Genomic DNA, 19,754 nt, shown 5'->3' with positions numbered 1-19,754 from the left:
AACACTTACATTAGAAAAGAGTAAATTATGTACATTCAGTATTCCTGATGGAAAGCTTCATTTCTAAACTTCTGCCTTTGGATTTTATAGATAGATTTAATTTTATAACGTTATGCCACAAGTTTTTTAATACCCTTTTCTGGAAATGTGTAAAATTGGAAAAAACCTTACATTAGCAGCATTTGGATATTCACAGATACGAACACTGCTCGTAGTTTCACTGATATCTTCTTTGCAAGTCTTTTAGGTAAAAACATGAGCAATTGCTTTATCTCACCTGAACCCTTCAATTGGTTTAACTTTTCCAATTATTGAAGTAATATTTATATATAGAACCATATGAGTGTCTGCATGCAACCAATTATTAAAGGAATATATTTCATGGGAGGACTCTATGCAGGCTCTCGGGCAAAGCTCTAATCCTTGATGAATGTTTTATAAATTAAAAATGACCAGAAGGAATTTCCTTAAAATGTTCACATAAATTCTTCTAGCCAGATTGCCAGAAATATCTAAACACTTCTGGAAACAGAGACAGAAGAACAAATGTTTGTGAGTGACAGTCATAAGTCATGTTTCAGTAGTGTACAGTGCACACCAATATTAAAAACTGTGTTCAGAGTCCCTCCATAAGATGTTTATAAAACCCCAGTTCGACTATTTTGTTAAAATACGATGTGTCAATACCCTAATAAAGAGAACGTGTGTGTCTCAACCTCAGTTTTTAATTGAGCCATATAGACCTGGTAGTAGTACTTGGAGACAGAATATTCTTTGCTCAGAAAATACCTGTTGACATGTATATGAAAGAAGGAACACGTGGAGTTCATGTGCTTGTGCGTTTGCAGATGTTCCAGCGCTTGTGTATCCACGTGATCCAGAGACTGAGGCCGGTGCACGCGCATCTCTATCTGCAGCCAGGGATGGAAGACTGGTAAAATAATAACACCTAGAACTGCTACTTACTACGCGCATTACAGCAACCGCTTTTGTTTCATGAATTATTCAAAATGGTCTTGTAAACCTGAACCGGTACTGCTTTAATTGTTCTTTATTATTCTACCCAAAATGGTCTCATTTATTAAAAAATATTATTGTGGTTGGAAAAGCCGGTGTCTAAAGATACATTGTTTAAAACACTTGTTCCCATACGCTAGATTTTCCGCATAGTCTTTCTTTTCATATGCTGCAACTGTAAATCTCACTAGTTATACCTGAGAATCCGATTGTAAATTGAATCCTGGGGCATATAGATGCAAGTTTTAATTTGTAAGCCAGGAAAAGAGGTTGGAGATGAGAGTCTAGTCTTGTGTCATATCACTACATCACAGGTTTTGTCAGGGTAGAAAAAACAAACAAACAAACTTTGGATTCTGTTTTGTTTTGCCGATTATCAAGAAGACTGTCACTTTGTCTGCAATCATGAAATATTTATTCTTTTTGATACATAATGAGGAGAAGAAGAAGGTGTTTTTTTTCTTTCATCTCTAGGTTAAGCTTGTGATCCTGATAATAACTTCTTTCCAGAGCAGAGTTTGTAATGCTGCCTGACTTTAAGCCTTGTTGTTATCGAGGCATCCCCAGCCTAAAAGTGTTAAGAGAGCTGAGTATCACAATAGGACAGAGTAGAAAACTGTCGTTTTTTCTGAATTATTTTTTTAGACAGGTTCAAAATGATTACGTCCCACTTATTGTGCGAAATATCTAAATTGACTTTTGTTCTCAGTTCGGATGACATGGATGGTCCCGTGGAAGACATCGGCAGCCGCTCCTGCGTAACGCGCTTCGTGAAGACGCTCTTGTCCATTATGGAGCACGGCGTGAAGCCTCACAGCAAACATCTCACGGAATACTTTGCCTTTCTTTATGAATTTGCCAAAATGGGAGAAGAGGAGGTGAGTATAGGCTTGTTGCTTTGGGAATTAGCTATGTATATGCATGTACGTATATTTAAGTAATTGAATCTCTGCGTATTCCAGAGCCAGTTCTTGCTTTCGCTGCAAGCCATATCTACAATGGTCCATTTCTACATGGGAACTAAAGGACCTGAAAATGTAAGTTCAAATCTCTTGTGTAACAAGAACGCGTCGTTCCTGTTTTACATATATGATTTTTAGTGCTCTGTCTCTTGAACCGTCTTTCAGCTCTTCAATTAAAAGCACTTCACTCATACAATTTTTTTCAATGTTCGAGTGTGGTATTTTTAAATATGCTGAATTGGCTGTTTCTGTTTAGTTCAGCAATAGATATTAAGTAGAACCAATTAAAGTTGCTCTTATGCTATTAACGGTAACAATTGGTTGCATCGTCCTATTGGTCAACTTCAGCTTTTAAATTTACTTGCTTTTTTAGTAACTAGACCACCATATCAGGCTATGTAGTGAGTTCAACCAGCCTGGCTTTTGTATTTGTAAATACAATTCAAAATGAGTGCTTCAATATGAAATTCAAGTAATTAGATATTCACCTGGTTTGATTCACGCAAGTTTATGAAGTTATTTTCAATAAAAGGACAGAATATATGCAAGATCACGTACAGGCTGTTTGAAATTAAGGCTCAAAATGTCCCCACTGAAGTTCTCTTGTTTTCCTTCAGCCCCAGGTTGAAGTGCTTTCTGAGGAAGAAGGGGAGGAAGAGGAAGAGGAGGAAGATATACTGTCTTTAGCAGAAGAAAAATACAGGCCTGCTGCGCTTGAAAAGATGATTGCCCTGATTGCTCTGCTAGTTGAGCAGTCTCGCTCAGAAAGGCAAGAGCTTCTGAAAAACCAAAGTAAATTCCAATCTAAGCTGGTTGAGAAAGGAATTAGAGATTTTATGGGTTTGGGGATTTTTTTGTGTGCTTTTTTAACAGCATAAATGAGCTTCTCTATGGGCCTATTGTATTTCTAACCATTTAAAAGATAAATGTGTTGTCACTGACCAAGTAAGACTCAGGATAAATCCTTGAGCACATTCAGTTGCTCACATTTGGATTTCTCTTTTTATTTGATCTAAGTACAAAATATTTATTATTTCTGTTCACTTTTATGTCAATACCTTTATCTTCTCTTGTGTATTGTGATACTGAAGAATATAAACTAACAGTCCTGTATTTCTCCTTAACCTTAATAATCTGTGAAGTAAAATGACAAAGGCTTTTTCTATTTTAGGCATTTGACTTTGTCACAAAACGACATGGCAGCATTAACAGGAGGAAAGGTAATTCATTTAAATATGTCTGTGTAGGCCTCAAAAACAGTGCACATGTATGTGCACGTGTGTAATTGTAGACAGCGTACTAATAGCTTCTCGTTTTTGCAGGGTTTTCCTTTTTTGTTTCAACATATCCGTGATGGCATCAACATCAGGCAAACTTGCAATCTCATCTTCAGTCTGTGTCGGTACAACAATCGACTCGCAGAACATGTAAGTTGCAGATGCTATAGCTAGTTCTTGAAAATCTTATCTAGGAAGTGTAATGGGGTGATTTTTCTTATTGTAACTGAATAAGCACAAGTCTAAGGGAGTTTGGTTTGGTTTGTTTTTCAGATTGTGTCCATGCTTTTCACATCTATAGCAAAGTTGACTCCTGAGGTACGTAAGCATATACTACCTGTATATTCAATAATTTGTATTGATAGTTTTCTGGTTTAAATTGCTTCAATAATCCTTTGCTACTCCAAAATCTTGCATGGAAGATGATCCATGGAAGTTTTTGTGACATTAAGCTAAGTCTAGCTGCACTGTACATTAAGCTTTGTAAAGCAGGAAATCCGGTGTGCAGTTTAAGATGAAATTTTAATTCAAAGCCAAATAACCTATTTCTGGATCCTCCATCTATATGAATTTAAAAACATGGTAACAATGAAATGTGTATCCTAGAATTAGTGGAGATACGTAATGAGTGTCTGGTTGTTCAAGTTTTGGGGCACTATTTTGCAGTTCTGTGCTTGGAAACACATTTTTCAATCACAATAACAAAAATATGGAGAGTTCCAAATGGATTCCACATGAAAAACTTCTACTAAACTGGTCCTCTTTAGTATGATCATCTTGCCTTGCACTAGCTGTAAAAAATGGCTTAATTCTACTGTATCCACATATGGGTAAAGTAGAATTAAGGTGTGTATATATATGGATTATTTACAGATTAAATAATAAGTGTTCATGTCAAAAGTTCATAGAAATATATTTTTATGCAAATGTTTGGGTCTTTTTCTAAAGTCTCTAACAAATTAGTGGAAGAAATGAAATAGATCAAAATGGATGCTTTTATTTTTACACGTTGCAGGCAGCCAATCCTTTTTTCAAACTGCTGACCATGCTGATGGAGTTTGCTGGTGGACCTCCAGGAATGCCGCCCTTCGCTTCTTACATCCTGCAGAGGATATGGGAGGTACGACACGGCACAGAGAGCAGAACCTACCTTGTCTTTCTCTTGTTCATCCTTTTATGGCTCTGAAAAGGTTTTACGTGTCATTGTCATCCTGGCTGCATCAATTCATGATTGGTTTGTGACCATTTCTCTTCCAAATAGCAACAGCTAATAGACATTTAAAAGTTCTGCTCTTTAATGTTATTCTAATGGCATTCTGGTTAGCTGGTATTTCAGTTAAACTTTAAATCTCAGCTTAATGAGAAATTAATTGATTCATAATAAGAGTCTAGAACACTTCTTCGAGGCAAATTCCACTTATTTTTCTCAGTTCTCCTTTTGCAAGGACTATAAAATTTTCAAGTCCCATCCTTTGTTAGTTTGTGGGGGTTTTGTTCTTTGAATGTTGGTTTGATGTTTTTTGTAAAATACTTATTAACATTTTTAACCCATAGTGTTAAATTGAGTGATGTCTGTGGTGCGGCACCATTCTTGCATTTCTAAAGCAAGAAGAGACCTTTTAACCAAGTTGACACAGGGGTAAATTTATTGAGCTGAGAAATACATTGGGAATTGAAGCTTTCCCTCCAACTGGCTGGTCTTTGAGTTCCCAGCGCAATTTACTGTCAGTTTTTCTGTCTGAGAACAACATGTCCCGCCTGATGAGTGCCCAGGACAAGCTGCTGAATGCTCATTCCCTTTAATACTCTTTAAAAACCTTTGTAGAAGGTTTTTTCTGTGCAGAAAAACACAAGCCTTACCTTACCCACAGAGGTCTAGAGATGTAAACTCTGTCGGCAGGGGGGAGAGGCCCAGTGGTTCATGCACAGACAGGCAGATTCAGGGTGTAGAACCTACTTTTGCAGCCGCTCCTGTTTCTAGAAGCGATTGAGCAATGAAGACAGTGAACAATGATAGTCTCTGTCTTGGAGCTCCCCTCCAGCTATTACAAAGGAAACTTGACAGATCAATTTGTCATTTCTAAAAAACAGGAGGAGATTGTTCTTAACACATTTATTTTTAAATGGAGTTTAAAATTTTATAAGGAGATTTTTGGTCCTGTCAGCTGCTCACGTTCTTCAGGTGGATTTGGGTAGTTAGGAACAGCGTCAGCAGTGCAGACACTGCCTGTGGTTCCTTACACAGAGTCCTTTTCCCTTTCTCAGCACCTGGACCTCAAGGTAAAAAGAAAACAGCTTTTAAAAACTAGCAAATGGGCAAACTACATTTATTGGCCTTACAACATGTCAACAAATTTTTAACTACACAGAACCAGAAGGGCGCAGGAAGCTGCATTTTCTCCTTAGGAGCTTTTAGGCTTCGATGACGGTACAACAACCTCCACAGGCTTTTTCTTACCTTGGGAAAGCACTAGCAGATGAATTTTTTTCCTTGAGAGTGAATATTCATAATAAACATAATAGCTACCCTCAGCATGAAGTTATAGGAAGATACTTGCATGCCCTTTATGTTCTTTTGATATAACTTCTATAAAAATACTGATTCAGTGTTATTTTGTGTTAACTATTAAAAAGAAAAATATTTGTTTCTAAAGATGGCTCAGTTTTGTAAGTCCTTAATATTTCAACGCCGAAGTAGCTCAGAAAGTGCAGAAGAGATCTGTAGAGTAACCTCCTGGACTTAGGTTGAACTTTCCAAAGCTCCGAACAAGATTCAGAAGCACAAACCAGGGAATTGTCAATAAGGGTTTTCATTGTCTGCCAGAGCCACCTCAGGCTTGTAGGTGCTTTGATAGCCCTGTGTGATTTTGAAACATTATTTTGAAAGTCTTAATAACTATTTTTAGTTGTGGGTTTGTTTGCTTTTTAATACAATCAGTGCATAGAACCAAGGTTAACGTATTCTTTGATTTTTCCGCTATTTCAGGTCATCGAGTACAACCCATCCCAGTGCCTGGACTGGCTGGCTGTGCAAACACCTCGAAACAAACTGGCTCACAGCTGGGTGCTGCAAAATATGGAGAACTGGGTTGAACGTTTTCTTCTGGCACACAACTATCCTCGAGTGAGAACTTGTAAGTTAATTTAAATGGAAGGAAGTTGTTCTTCTGCTGTAGCAAGTGACGGTGCATGGGGGTATTCCTGTCAGAAATTAAATACGTGCTCTTGTGCTTGTCTTTTCTGCCTTTTCCAGTTGGTTTAGGGTTGCCATATTTTAAAATATTAGTACAACTGTGGTGGGGCCTCATCAAGATATGCTACCTGGTTTTGATTAAAACTCTGTTTTGATTTTGTAACTTGAATGATACATCAGTAGGTTCTTTACCTTATGTGGTTAATCTACAAGATCCAGGAAAACCCAAAGAAGAAACAGAAATAATCCAAGAGGTTCTCCATAGTTTCCATCATGTAGTTGTACTGTGAGAAGCCCATGTTGGTCTTTCACTCATCACAGAGTCATTGTTACTTGAGTCCTTTGGACTTGTGGATCAAGGAGAAGCCGCCTGTTTCTCCCCAGCTGTCCCAGGCCATTGCCAAGGTCACACACACTTGCACCCTATCCTTGTCTAAATTTTTATATAAATGAGGTTCCACAGTAAGAGGCCACACTGAACCTTCATACAGTGTCTGTGGCTGAGGGAAGTGTGGCAACTGGAGGTGCAGCTTTGCAGCGAACTCTGGTTGGGAACATCTCTGAAGAGATGATGTCTTGATCAAGCCGTACGCAATTTATTCATAGAAAACATTTGGGTTTGTTTCTGTGTCGGGATGCGTTGTGTTAGAACCAAGCAGCAGACAGGGATACAGGGTGAAGAGGCCTGAAAGCAAATCTCAACACCACTTTTTATGTATTTGTGCTGGTCTTACCCACTCTGATTTTTCTCTAGTGTGAGTATAGTAAAACCAGATGCTGTAAAATGCTTTGAAATCTGTAAACGGAACACACAATGTTATTTAACTTCTGATTAAATGACTGTTAAGCCTGTGTGTCACTTTCAGCAGTGTAACAAACTTGTTTTTATTTGAAGCCGCAGCCTATCTCTTGGTGTCGCTTATTCCAAGCAATTCCTTCCGTCAGATGTTCCGATCGACCCGCTCTTTGCACATCCCCACGCGCGATCTGCCTCTCAGCCCAGACACCACAGTAGTTCTTCACCAAGTCTACAATGTCCTTCTTGGCCTTCTTTCCAGAGCTAAGCTGTATGTTGATGCTGCTGTTCACGGCACCACAAAACTTGTGCCATACTTCAGTTTCATGACGTACTGTTTGATCTCAAAAACTGAGAAACTCATGTTTTCTACTTACTTCATGGACTTATGGAACCTTTTCCAGCCTAAACTTTCTGAGCCGGCTATCGCCACCAACCACAACAAACAGGCTTTGCTCTCTTTTTGGTACAACGTCTGCGTTGACTGTCCGGAGAACGTGCGCCTTATTGTACAGAACCCCGTGGTGACGAAGAACATTGCCTTCAATTACATCCTGGCAGACCATGACGATCAGGACGTGGTGCTCTTCAACCGCGGGATGCTGCCGGCCTACTACGGCATCCTGCGGCTCTGCTGCGAGCAGTCCCCGGCCTTCACCAGGCAGCTGGCTTCTCACCAGAACATCCAGTGGGCCTTCAAGAACCTCACGCCACACGCCAGTCAGTACCCAGGAGTAAGTAGATCGATACCAAAAAATACCGTTTCATTGTGTTTCCCCCTTACTGAATGTCTCTCTTAATGGAAAAGACCTTTAACCCAAGCCCACCTCTAAGCCACGTCCCTAAGAACCTCATCTCCACATCTTTTAAAGCCCTCCAGGGGTGGTGACTCCACCGCTGCCCTGGGCATCTCCCCTCAGAGGTCTCACTGCGTCTTGCTGGGGACTTGAGTTACTCCACTATCTTTAGTGTTTCCTTAAGGAAAGCCAGGAAGTTTGGTCATGTGGATCAGGATTTCAGATTCTTTTGTATTTCTGTGTATACGTGGCAAGGAGCTGTGCTGTTAGGAAGCATCAAAACATCCATTTAAGGTTCAGATATTCTCAAATATCTCTGTCCTAATCCACCCAATAAATAGTAAAGGCTAAAAGCAAAACTGCGTTCAAGATAGTTGAGAAGTATCCACAGTTTCTATGTCAGAATTCCAGGTTTTAACAACTGTTTAGTTTTCATTATTTAAGGTTGAAGTTATAACTTCTCGTAATGATTAAAAACTTATTCCTATCTAAATTTGCTTACATGAGTTTGTTCTATGTGTTGCTTAGTAGAAGTAAGACACAGTAAGTAATACAAATAAGCTCTAAACCATAACATACTGAGACAAATCTAATCCAATTCTTTTGTGTGTTTTAGGCAGTAGAAGAGCTGTTTAACCTCATGCAACTGTTTGTAGCTCAGAGACCAGACATGAGAGAGGAGGAGATAGAAGACATAAAGCAATTTAAGAAAACAACCATAAGCTGTTACCTGCGCTGCTTGGACGGACGCTCTTGTTGGACAACGTTAATAAGGTACGTGAGTGGTGAAGTTGTAGTGGAATAATAGAATCCCGTTGGTATTTTGCCTAATGCGAAGTACCATAAAAATTAGTGTTGTTATTTTGACGCTGTTTTTGAAAAAGTTTTGGGGATCCTTTAATTCAGAAGCAGACAGAAAGTTTCAATTATAACTTTTCATGCCCAAATCCATTGTTTGTGGCCGTGATTTATTTTAGAGTGTTTCATCAGCTGAAAATTCAGAAACTAAGCAAATATTTTCCAATAAATGAGTGTAAACCAAGATGTCAATTGTTAGGGTTCAAAAAGAAAAACACTATGACAAAATTCCATCCATAGAGCCCTTGGAAAAAACACTAAAACCAAATCAATCAATGCTCTAATTCGGCATTTAAGCTGAAATTCCAGTCTCAGGCTCCCATGATTAATCTAGACGGGCAAAGCAGTAATTGCAGTTGCTGTTGTTGACATTTGTTATTTGGGGCAGAAATGTTTTCTAGAAATCGTGCCTGTGGGACAGAGTTTTATTGTATCGTATCTTCAAATAGTTTTGCATCTCTAATCTTAGTAGTACATGTGAAACTGCATTTCCAGTGGAACTATAAATTGCACGTGCAGGAGAGTCAGGTATCCCGATGATAGAAATGGTTTTATACATTTAAAAGTCCAAACATGTTTAACCAAACCTATTTAAGTGTATCATTTAACAACTATAAACTTCTGTCCTTTGAAGTACGTTATTTTCCTCATTTTTTAGCATTTTTACAGGCGTTATTTGGGAAAGATTTCTGTAAAGGCTGTTTATAAATTATTTTTGATAACGTCAAGTTGACATAAAGGAGGTTGACACCAGAGACATTTTTAAATGAAAAAGTCAGGGAAAAAATGAGAATAATTGTGTTCTTTTGGAGTTTCTCTGTTCTGTTTATTTTCCAAAATGTAGCATGAGCGTAACAATTGGAAGCAGTTGGATGAATTATGAAAAGTTAATATGTCATTTCCAGTGTTCTCAATGTTTGGATTTTTTTCCTAGTGCCTTCAGAATATTATTAGAATCTGATGAAGACAGACTTCTTGTTGTGTTTAACAGAGGATTGATTCTGATGACGGAGGTAAATACTTTGTTATTTAATTATAATAAACATCTCGCTTTCTCCTCGGTATTTCCAGACACTTGTTTGAGGCACTTCTGAGGCAACTCTCCCCATCTGTCCTGCCTGTTGCGCTTCTGTTTGCAAAGCAGATTTCTTTCTGCTGAAACTAAACCTAAAATGGAGCACATGTAGTGTATTCCTGTTGTAACTGGATATTTGCTCCGTGAGACCGGGCCAGAGTTAGTTCAAAATAGAGAGGAAATAAAGAATAAATAGCACAGCGTTGAAGTGGGTGCAGTTTGGGTGTCGAGCCCCTGCCCAGCGATGGTGACACTCTACAGATCCACAGTCACGCAGGAAAAGCATAAAAGACACTGGTGAAAAAGCTCTGAACTGTTCGTGGCTCCTTGTTTAAGATGAGACTGAAAAAGGGCACATATAACATTTATCTTGTTTTTTCCTTTGTCCTTCTTAAGATGGGTGTAAGATGTTGGATTCTGCTCACCATTTCCATTATTGAGCTGATGGACAAGAACATGTGTTTATTAAATATATTGGCAGTGCAAAATGGGGGAGGACACCGTGTCCTTTTGAGAACAGGGGTAAAAACCAAGATTGTCTGGATGTGTTGGAGAAAGCGTAAAAACTATGATGTGATTCATTCTTGGCATATGTAGATCGGTGTATTCAGGGAAAGATAATAAACTGGTAGAAATCGTGGTGCAAGACAAGTGGATGGGAGGTGGTTGTAGCTGTACAGCAAAAGGGATATTGGAATAAATCACTTCGGAAGGTGCCAGCCAGCACAGCTGGAAGTCGTCAGGAGGGCTCGGAGTGAACATCTGTCACAGATTTAAAGGCATTTAGCCCGCCCTAAGGCACATGGATGGACTAAACAATGCTTTGAGGTTGATTCCAGTCCCATTTTTATATGTTTTATACAAAAAATTCTCTTTTTGATGTCACTAGTTTGTGTTTTCCGGGAAAGACTGTGATAGACAAAGCTGGAATTACAAAATGCGTTAGAAAAATTAAAAGAAAGATGGTGCAGAGCTGTTTGAAAACTGAGTTTTCAGGAGCTTGTTAGAAATGTAAGCCTGTTGAGTAATTAACTATAGTTAATTACTCCAGAATATCTGTTCCTCTTTGTCTTAAAAAGCTTCCATTCAGTAAGTGTTCATGGGCTAAATAGGAACTGAGCTATAACTCTTTATACGTGAAACTCAGAAGTAGAATAAGCTACATAAATACATGTATAAAAAGGACTTGTTTAACTATCCAGACTGACAATGGGTAATTAAGTTTATAAAGAAGTGTGATACAAGATGCAATTTATCCCACGTAAAACATTGCTGGATAAAACTAATGTTGCTATACAGCTTGAAATTACAAGGCCACATATTTTCACTTATTCACTGGAAGTGTTTTGCGTGGTGGAAAATACCGCGCCAAGGAGCTGGCACAGCAGATTAAATATATTTTCTTATATCTTGTGCTACAACTTTTGCAGTTTGGAAATGAGTTGCTTTTCCTTCCCAATATTTCTGTAAAACACAGATGCCCGGAAGGTATTTTAATTATAAAAGGAGAAGTAATTCAGCTGATGTACAATCATAGAGCGTATGTCCTTAAGCAGCAGTTTGGAAAAATGATGAGCATCTATATTAATACTTTTTCCCCAAATTCACATTTATGTTGGTACAGCAAGTTTGGGATTAACAGGTATCTAAAAATACCATATCTGAAATGATGCTTTGCTTATTGGGCTTTAGATAAATATGTGAAAACACTCCTAGAAAGCTTTGACCTTGAGAACAATGAAGGCTGTTGTCAAATGTCTCTCTATAGGCTGCATTGGATGTGCTCACAAAAACGCTCATTTCTTGAGCTGCGATGGGGGGCAGCTGCTTGTACAGGGGTAAATGTTAGAATAAATCTTAGAAATTCAGTTTCCCTCTGGCACGCGTGTGATAAAAATTTAATACGACTCAAGTTTTTGGATTAGGCCAGAAGAACAAAAATCAGCCTTTTGGCCAAAGGCAAGTTTGGGTTTATCTCCCCATACCAGACCACCTGGTGTCCATTATTACCAAACCCACATGTCCAGGTTAACCAGGATATTTGGTTGTTGTAGAAGTGACTGGGTTGGTCAGTCGTTCCCTCTCTTTCCTTCTGTCTTTGTCCCTTTGCCCCGTCTCACTCTTTACGTATTTTTTCAGTCTCTTTCAGTAAATACACTATTTTTTTACACAGATTTGTTCTCATTTTAAACGTTCTTTCTTTCAGAAATGTCGTGATTACATCTAGCACCGTACATTTCTGTATGTCTTGTTTGAGCACAAAATAAATGTAGAAGTGGTATCCGTAGGACAAACAAAGATGTGATATGATAATAAGTGTGTTAATTTGGCAACTGAAAGCTTTGGTGTTTTTTCCTTCTAGTCCTTTAACACGTTGCACATGATGTACCACGAGGCCACCGCTTGCCATGTCACTGGAGACCTGGTAGAACTTCTCTCTATTTTCCTTTCGGTTCTTAAGTCAACACGTCCATATCTTCAAAGAAAAGGTTTGATTGTAACTCTTGAAAGGATTGTGCTTGTTGTCTGTTGATTAATTGCCATCACTCAAACTCTAGGATTTTATCTTGCTCGTTATCTGCGCTTAAAAACGGCCCGTACAGTAGGAGATACTTTTATTAACAGTTATTAAGTTGTTCCTTATCAAGTTAGTTATTGACAGAATATGTAACTAGATTAAGGAAGTGGAATAGCACTAGACCAGTGAGATCTAACAGATTTCTAGATTGATTAAAATCAAGCAATTCTTCAGCAGTAAAAATCTTTGCTTTATTTAATGAGCTTCTGAGAAATGAACTGACCAGATTTCCTGTGTTGTGCATTTGCAGATGTGAAGCAAGCGCTCATTCAGTGGCAGGAGCGAATCGAATTTGCCCATAAGCTCTTAACGCTGCTAAATTCCTATAGTCCCCCAGAGCTTCGGAACGCTTGTATCGGTAAGTCCTGCCCGGGAAGGACCCGTCCTGCGCAGTTACCCGCATTTTTGCAAGTGCGAATGCTTACTAGATACTCTGTAGATTGGGGTTGCTTATGTTAACTTTGTCAATACAGCAATATTGCCGTTGTTCCTGTTCTAAATAATTTGGGTTTTGTCAGGTTAAAATTAATATTCCTCCTTCCCCGAGCACGCAGAGCGTGCACACAGAAAGTCAGCCTTGTGTTGAGAGGTGGGTTTGCTGCCTGATAAGGGGCATGATGAAGGAGTAGCTCACGAATTTAGGTGTCAGTGAATTTAGAATGAAATCCCAAATCTTATATTAAAATTCAGATATTAAGTACCGCTCCACTCGGAAGGGTGCACGGTGACCAAGTTAGTCTGAGTAACAGCTTCTAGTGTTCATTTTTATGATCTGTTACTGGAAGGTATAATAAAGTAAGGCTTAAATAGCTTGTAGAATGGAATGAATTTGCTTTTTGAAATTGTTGATGTAGACATTATACACAAGTGTCTTTTTTGCATTAAAGACCTATTTCAAAAAGGTCGAGGCTTTTTCTAGTTTACGCTTTTAAAATATTATTTAATGGATATAATCTGCATTTTTATGCCTGTTCATGAAGGCCTAAAGCTGTGTCCAAATGACCTTTTTGTGTGATTGTACGCATTTTCCCCTTATTTTGAGTGCCTTTCTCATTCCCCTCCTGACTGCTGCTGGTTGACGTTTTCCAGGCACCAAACCTGCTACGTTTAAGAGGAAGGAAAGAGGGTAATTTTGTTGAGCTCGTACTTTGCGCAGCCTGCCACCCCTCTCCCCGGTGGCCGAGCGACCCCCGAGCAGGTTTTGTCCCAGCACAGAGGTGGAGGGACCTTGGCTGCTTCAGGGCCGTTCACTTGACGTGTTGGTCACGGTGCACACTGAGTGATGCAAAAGGGATGTGAGAGAGAGTTTGCAAATGCATGAGCCTTAAGTTAAACTGTTTGCCGTTAAGAAATAACAATATGTAATAGCAAAAACAACTTTTTGTTTGTAGATGTCCTCAAGGAGCTTGTACTTTTAAGTCCTCATGATTTCCTACATACTCTGGTTCCATTTCTACAGCACAATCATTGTACATACCACCACAGTAATATCCCAAGTAGGTATTTCAGTGATTGTATTTTGAAGTTCTCTTACACTATTATTACTCTATCGCGTTCCTTGCTGATGTCACATATTGACCTTTTTAATATATCCCTATTTTATCCTAACTTATGCTACAGTGTCTCTTGGACCTTATTTTCCATGTCGTGAAAATTTGAAATTAATAGGGGGAAAAAGCAATATTCGTCCTCCACGTCCCGAACTTAATATGTGCCTCTTGCCTACAATGGTGGAAGCCAGCAAGGTATGTAAATGCGTTGTCTTCTAAGTTGTTCTTTCTCTGTTGTTTTCCCTTTTTATCAAAGTATTACAAGAAACCAGTAGCATAATGCATCTACGTTTTCTTTGTAAACAAAGCATAACTCTTCTTCAAGATGTGTTGTCCTCATATACTCCATTCTAGTTGTGCACTCCAGAAGCACCATTTCCCTGCCCTTGGTGACACACAGCTCCGTATTCCAGACACGAGGAGGGTTTGAGCCTTGTATTCAGAAAAAGAGCAAAACACATATTCTGATAATCTTCCAATCCGTTTATGGCATTTATAAAGAAAATGCAGGAAGCGCCCAGGGATTGTCCGGATGGGTTTCAAACTCTGTTAAGGTTTATTACCAGCTAGCCAAGTAGATCCTCCAGGTTTCATTAGAGTCCATGCCACCGGGACTGAGGCATAATCGAGTATTTGTTTGGGTAAAATACCAGGACCTGAAATACCATATAGGGCTTTTAGTCTTTTCCTTTCCATTTCCCCTTCTGTGGGCTTCCTGATGGGATGCCAGCTTCGGTGGGGCTACTGCAGAGTCACTTCCCACGTCCCATTATTACAGTTGCAGCAACGGTGGGATTCAGCTCACATCACTTTGCCTATCTAGAAGGTCAGTGTCCAGCTCATTGTGTGGTTAATGGTGATCAGTAATTACCCTCAGAAGGAGATAAACGTTTACCCTCCTTCCTGCGGAGGGAACTCAGACACATGAGTCCGGATGAGGTGACTCTTCCTGGGGAGGAGTCTCTCTGACTGCAGGAAATACCGAAATGACTAGATTTTAGATAGCTAAAGTCAGGTAAGGTGAATCCCACCCTAACAGGAATATGTATGGACAATCATTTGAAGAAGGAAAACTGGTTACTCGCTGTCCAGTAACTGTGGTTCTTCAAGATGCTTTGTCCACACAGATTCTGTGGTCCCCTCCCGTGCTGATTCCAAGTCCTGTCGTAGGGGATTCTGCTGGGTGAAGGACCTGGGCGGTGGTTGAAGCCGCCATACCCCTTGTGCCCTCAGGTACAGTGGTCGCAAGGACACACTGGGTGCAGGCACAGCCCCAGTGGACACTGCTATTCAGAAAGAATCCAAGCTCCTGCACATGGGGCCTGTGTGCACGTAGATGGGAATCTGTGTGGGCAACACATTTCGAAGAAGCACGGTTACTGTAGGGTAAGTAACCCTTCTTTTTTAAAGCTTTCCGAATGATGCTTTGTAGATTTGTGCACCGTTAAATTTGCTCTGTAACCAAAGTTTTCTAAAAAAGGCGTAGAGCAAGAAATTATCTGTAGTGGGTTTTTTTCATCGTGTATCCAGAGGTAACTGAAGTGACAGTAAAGAATGTTAACTATTTGAACCTAAAAACTCATCGTATTATATGACGTAGTATTTTACATTTTAAAATGAATTCATATACTTTAGGAACCCAAAGATTTTTAAGCCTCAAGAACCACATTCACAATTACATTTCCCCATGTTTTTCCATGCTTATTTTTCATTGATTTGGTTTTATAAGATTCCATTTGTTTGCTTGAAACCTTGAGATTTCCTTTTGGCTATCTGGTCTGCAGAAGCTGACGCCATTTTAAGCAGCATATACATCCAAAATATATTAAAATTTTTGCACACAAATCCCTTGGCATGTATTTATCGTTTGGTTTGAGACATGACTGAAATGCTGCTTTGAAAGCTTGTGAAGCTCACTCTTGAGAAAGTTCTGACTTGTACAGATCGTAACTGACACATTATGATTCAAAAAGCAGTAGTGCATATTTATTTAGGTGTCTGTATATGATTTAAAATGACTGTGTTCATCTTCAAGATGCGGTATTTGCTGCCGCTTTGCATCTCCTCAGCCTGTTGGTTCGGAACCCTACAATAAAAGCTTTTACTGGTGGGGGAATTGCTTTGCCATCCCCCTCCCATCCCAGTGTTGTGCTCACGGAGATGATGGCACAGCTGCAATTCCATCGTGTTTTCCTGTGGGATTTGATTCAAACGTTTTAAGGGCAAGAAGTGCAGGAACTTAAGCTCAGATGCTTAGGAAACCTGGTTGCTGTGCAGTTGCTTATGTAGTTTAAATGAAGCTTTCTTAAATCTTCAGGGCAAAGATGATGTTTACGATCGCATGCTGCTAGACTACTTCTTTTCTTACCATCAGTTCATCCATCTACTATGTCGAGTTGCAATCAACTGTGAAAAGTTTACTGAAACTTTAGTTAAAATGAGTAAGTATGAAGGTTAAACAGCCTAAGGATTTTGGATATTTTTTTTCTGTGATAACTGTGAGTGCTTCTCTGCTAAGTTCCAAATTTTTCAGAAAAAGCAGAACTTGTAAAACTTGCTGCATTAGTCGTTCTGGGCATTGTTTTTATCCACAAAGCTGCGTGAGGTGTATAATGTAGCACAGTCTTACCTACACGACTGTGGTGCTTCAGGCCCATCCAGAAAGGAGCTGAGGCAACCCCCGAGAATCGGGTCTCCTTCCACATTTAGTCTAATACAGGACCACCAAAGGGTTTCTTTATTTTTGGTTTGGCAGTGTAAATGGGTTTGAATCAGATCCTGAACCCCCAGCATGACCTGGCGATCTGCCAGCCCGTACGTGACTACCCGCTGCCACTGGTTCTGTTGCTACTGACTCGGGTTTATTCTACTCCATAATTCTGGGAACCATCACAGCATTTAATTAAGTTTATAACCGTTCAGTCACATAGTTTGCACCCAACACTCGTTTCAGCTCTGGCAGTAGATGTCACCAATATTTGGGTGTCTTCCTGTCACAATGTAAACCAGTTTTTTTGGTGCAAGACACAAAATGAGACACAAAACCAGAGTTTCCTCTGTAGTTGGTGGAGAGACGTCGATTCCTTCCAAGAGCAATTTTATCTTGTGATTCTTCAAGCAGAATGAAGCACCTTCTGAAAATCCCCACTTGTTTTCTCTGCCTGTAGGAGCTGGCTAGCGAGCTATGATTAAATACCACTTCTGGACAAATAAAGCTGAACAAAATTAATCTTGTCGAAAGAGTGATGGTAGCAGAATGTCCTTTTGATCCCTGAATCACCCGTTTGCTCCTTGTTTGTCACACGCTTCTAATTGTAACTCTGGCATTTTTAGTATCTGGTGTAGGTTGTGTTAGTTACAAAGTGCACAGGGAATGTGTAACATTTGCTGCTGTTCAGTGTATCCTTTAACTGGCGTGGGCTGGGTAGCAATGGTGCTTAATAGTGAAGATTAACCTTTAAAAATTACATGCTGTTTTTTTAAAAAAACAACCATATTTAAAAGCTTAAAGCTGACCAGTTGAAAATGTAAGACAATAATAAAAGAAGTTGATTACAAATCCAGAAGTAAAGCCAGCTCTTTAGTTTACTTTTCACGAGAGTGCTGAGGGGAGGCACGTTCTCATTAAATGTACTGTAAGAACTTCAGGGACAATAGGTCTGATTACAAAAACAGCTTAGAATGGGGTCTAATAAAATGATATGGCACCTCAGCACTACTTTTATCAGGAAATTAGTATCTCCAACAAAATGCTCACTCAGTAACTTATTTTCTCATAAAATTGCAGGTGTCCTAGTTGCATATGAAGGTTTGCCACTTCATCTTGCTTTATTTCCCAAACTTTGGACTGAGCTCTGTCAGACTCAGGTAAGAGTCCGTGGGTTTGAGTGAATGTGAAAGAGATTAACCTGAAAGTTTTAACTAGTGGGTGTTGTTTACTTATTCAAAATAGCAGTATGTATATATATTCTAATTACTAGTATTCTAATAGAAAATACCTCTGCTTATGTTGCCTGTAACCTGATAAAACTTGCTAAATTGAGATTAAAGATCTAGCAAATTGTATTTGATCCCAGTGCATCCTTGGTCCTGCAAAAACGGACAGCGATTCACATAGCACGTAATGCTGGCACTCCTACGGAATAAATGTCCTAACAGGGAAATGTGAAATAATAATCGACAATAATTCAACTGTACAATTTACTGATAACCTGATATTTTTCTCAGTAATGAAAAGCATCGGTGGGGCTGGGGAGATGTTGCCGTGCGTCCAGGGGTGACTTTGCATCTTGTCTCTCTCTTCCCCAGTCCACGATGTCCAAGAACTGCGTAAAGCTCCTCTGCGAAGATCCAGTTTTTGCAGAATATATAAAATGTATTCTGATGGATGAAAGGACCTTTCTTAACAACAATATTGTATACACCTTTTTGACCCATTTTCTTCTAAAGGTAGGTGGTCTTTTAGGGATTATTTATATATATATATATATATATATATGTTATTTCAGATTTGGGATACTGTTTTTACAGATCTTTCTTCTGTGGTTTATAAACATGTTCTTTTCACAGGTCCAAGGGCAGGTGTTTTCTGAAGCAAACTGTGCCAACTTAATCAATACTCTAATTACAAACCTAATCAATCAGTATCAAAGCCTAGAATCTGACTTCAGCAACCAGAGAGTTGAAATTTCCAAAGCAAGCTCTACTTTAAATGGGGTGAGTCTTTTCTAAGCCGTTCGGGTATCGGCATAGAAGCTTTTCAGTGGCATGTGGTGGGTTCTATTTAAAGAGGTTGGCATTGTTAGCTCTGCTTAGTGCTTAGGCTGGACTCCTGGTGAGAGCACAGGAGGCTGCCTAAACCTACAGGAGCATCTCAGATGTATGGAGCAGCAGTTTGAGCTCTCCAGAATTCTCCATTGCACGTGCGCACGTGTCTCAGCGTGCAGCCTTGGCTCTCCCAGGCTGGCGGTGGGGACCACAGGCTGAGGGGCTGCAGATCATGGGGCAAAAAGTAACACAAAGTACAGTGGAGTTGATCGTAGAAATGTTCTAACCCAACAAAAGATTTCATCTTGCAGTGAGCGGCACACTATTGTCACCTGCTTAGCACAGACCTACATTAAGGTCAGCGTATTAGTTGTAAGTGGGATGTTTTGGTAGCGTTAAGTATATTTAGAATTTCATCTTTTGGATGTTCAGAAGATGGTAAAGCCTCATCCGTGTGCAGGATTAATCAAATAGGAATATGAAATAAGGTTAGTTAAGGTTTTTTTACCTCTGTATTTGTAGGACCTCCGAGCACTTGCCCTGCTGCTTTCAGTGCACACTCCCAAACAGCTCAACTCAGCCCTGATCCCGACTTTACAAGAGCTTTTAAACAAATGTAGAACTTGTCAACAACAGAGGAACTCATTACAAGAGCAAGAAGCCAAAGAAAGAAAAACTAAAGGTTTGCCTTCTATAATGGTGTCACTTTTAACAATTCTAAGGTTTTACAAACTTTTACACAATTAACACATTGTTTTCTTAGCACAATTCCCAGCACTACAGAAGAATTATTATTTTATTATGGAGCTAAAATTCTAGGCAATTACATGAATTTTCCATCAGGAAATAAGTATTTAATGTGGAAAAGGATAAAAATGTGAAAG

At 39.4% G+C, this 19,754-nt stretch overlaps 1 protein-coding gene across 7 annotated transcripts in view; it reads left to right on the top strand.

Moving 5' to 3' along the window:
• The window catches only part of USP34 (ubiquitin specific peptidase 34), a 120,508-nt gene that overhangs the window by 99,408 nt on the left and 1,346 nt on the right, over positions 1-19,754 (top strand). For 4 of the 7 annotated variants that reach the window (XM_082048245.1, XM_082048244.1, XM_082048243.1 and 1 more), the window contains 22 exons: positions 849-934; positions 1,727-1,895; positions 1,980-2,054; positions 2,597-2,748; positions 3,151-3,199; positions 3,302-3,406; positions 3,530-3,574; positions 4,272-4,376; positions 6,243-6,390; positions 7,345-7,979; positions 8,659-8,816; positions 9,835-9,913; positions 12,338-12,464; positions 12,804-12,911; positions 13,945-14,049; positions 14,174-14,298; positions 15,337-15,489; positions 16,421-16,544; positions 17,891-17,970; positions 18,412-18,552; positions 18,673-18,819; positions 19,393-19,552. In XM_082048245.1, coding sequence (XP_081904371.1) covers positions 849-934; positions 1,727-1,895; positions 1,980-2,054; positions 2,597-2,748; positions 3,151-3,199; positions 3,302-3,406; positions 3,530-3,574; positions 4,272-4,376; positions 6,243-6,390; positions 7,345-7,979; positions 8,659-8,816; positions 9,835-9,913; positions 12,338-12,464; positions 12,804-12,911; positions 13,945-14,049; positions 14,174-14,298; positions 15,337-15,489; positions 16,421-16,544; positions 17,891-17,970; positions 18,412-18,552; positions 18,673-18,819; positions 19,393-19,552 — 3,076 coding nt within the window. The remainder of the gene's footprint in view (positions 1-848; positions 935-1,726; positions 1,896-1,979; positions 2,055-2,596; positions 2,749-3,150; positions 3,200-3,301; positions 3,407-3,529; positions 3,575-4,271; positions 4,377-6,242; positions 6,391-7,344; positions 7,980-8,658; positions 8,817-9,834; positions 9,914-12,337; positions 12,465-12,803; positions 12,912-13,944; positions 14,050-14,173; positions 14,299-15,336; positions 15,490-16,420; positions 16,545-17,890; positions 17,971-18,411; positions 18,553-18,672; positions 18,820-19,392; positions 19,553-19,754) is intronic. The other 3 variants (XM_082048246.1, XM_082048248.1, XM_082048247.1) reach the window with 3 other exon arrangements.

Source organism: Streptopelia decaocto (assembly GCF_964273445.1).
Source record: "Streptopelia decaocto genome assembly, chromosome: 3".
NCBI lineage: Eukaryota > Metazoa > Chordata > Aves > Columbiformes > Columbidae > Streptopelia > Streptopelia decaocto.
This window is presented reverse-complemented; position numbering and strand designations above follow the sequence as displayed.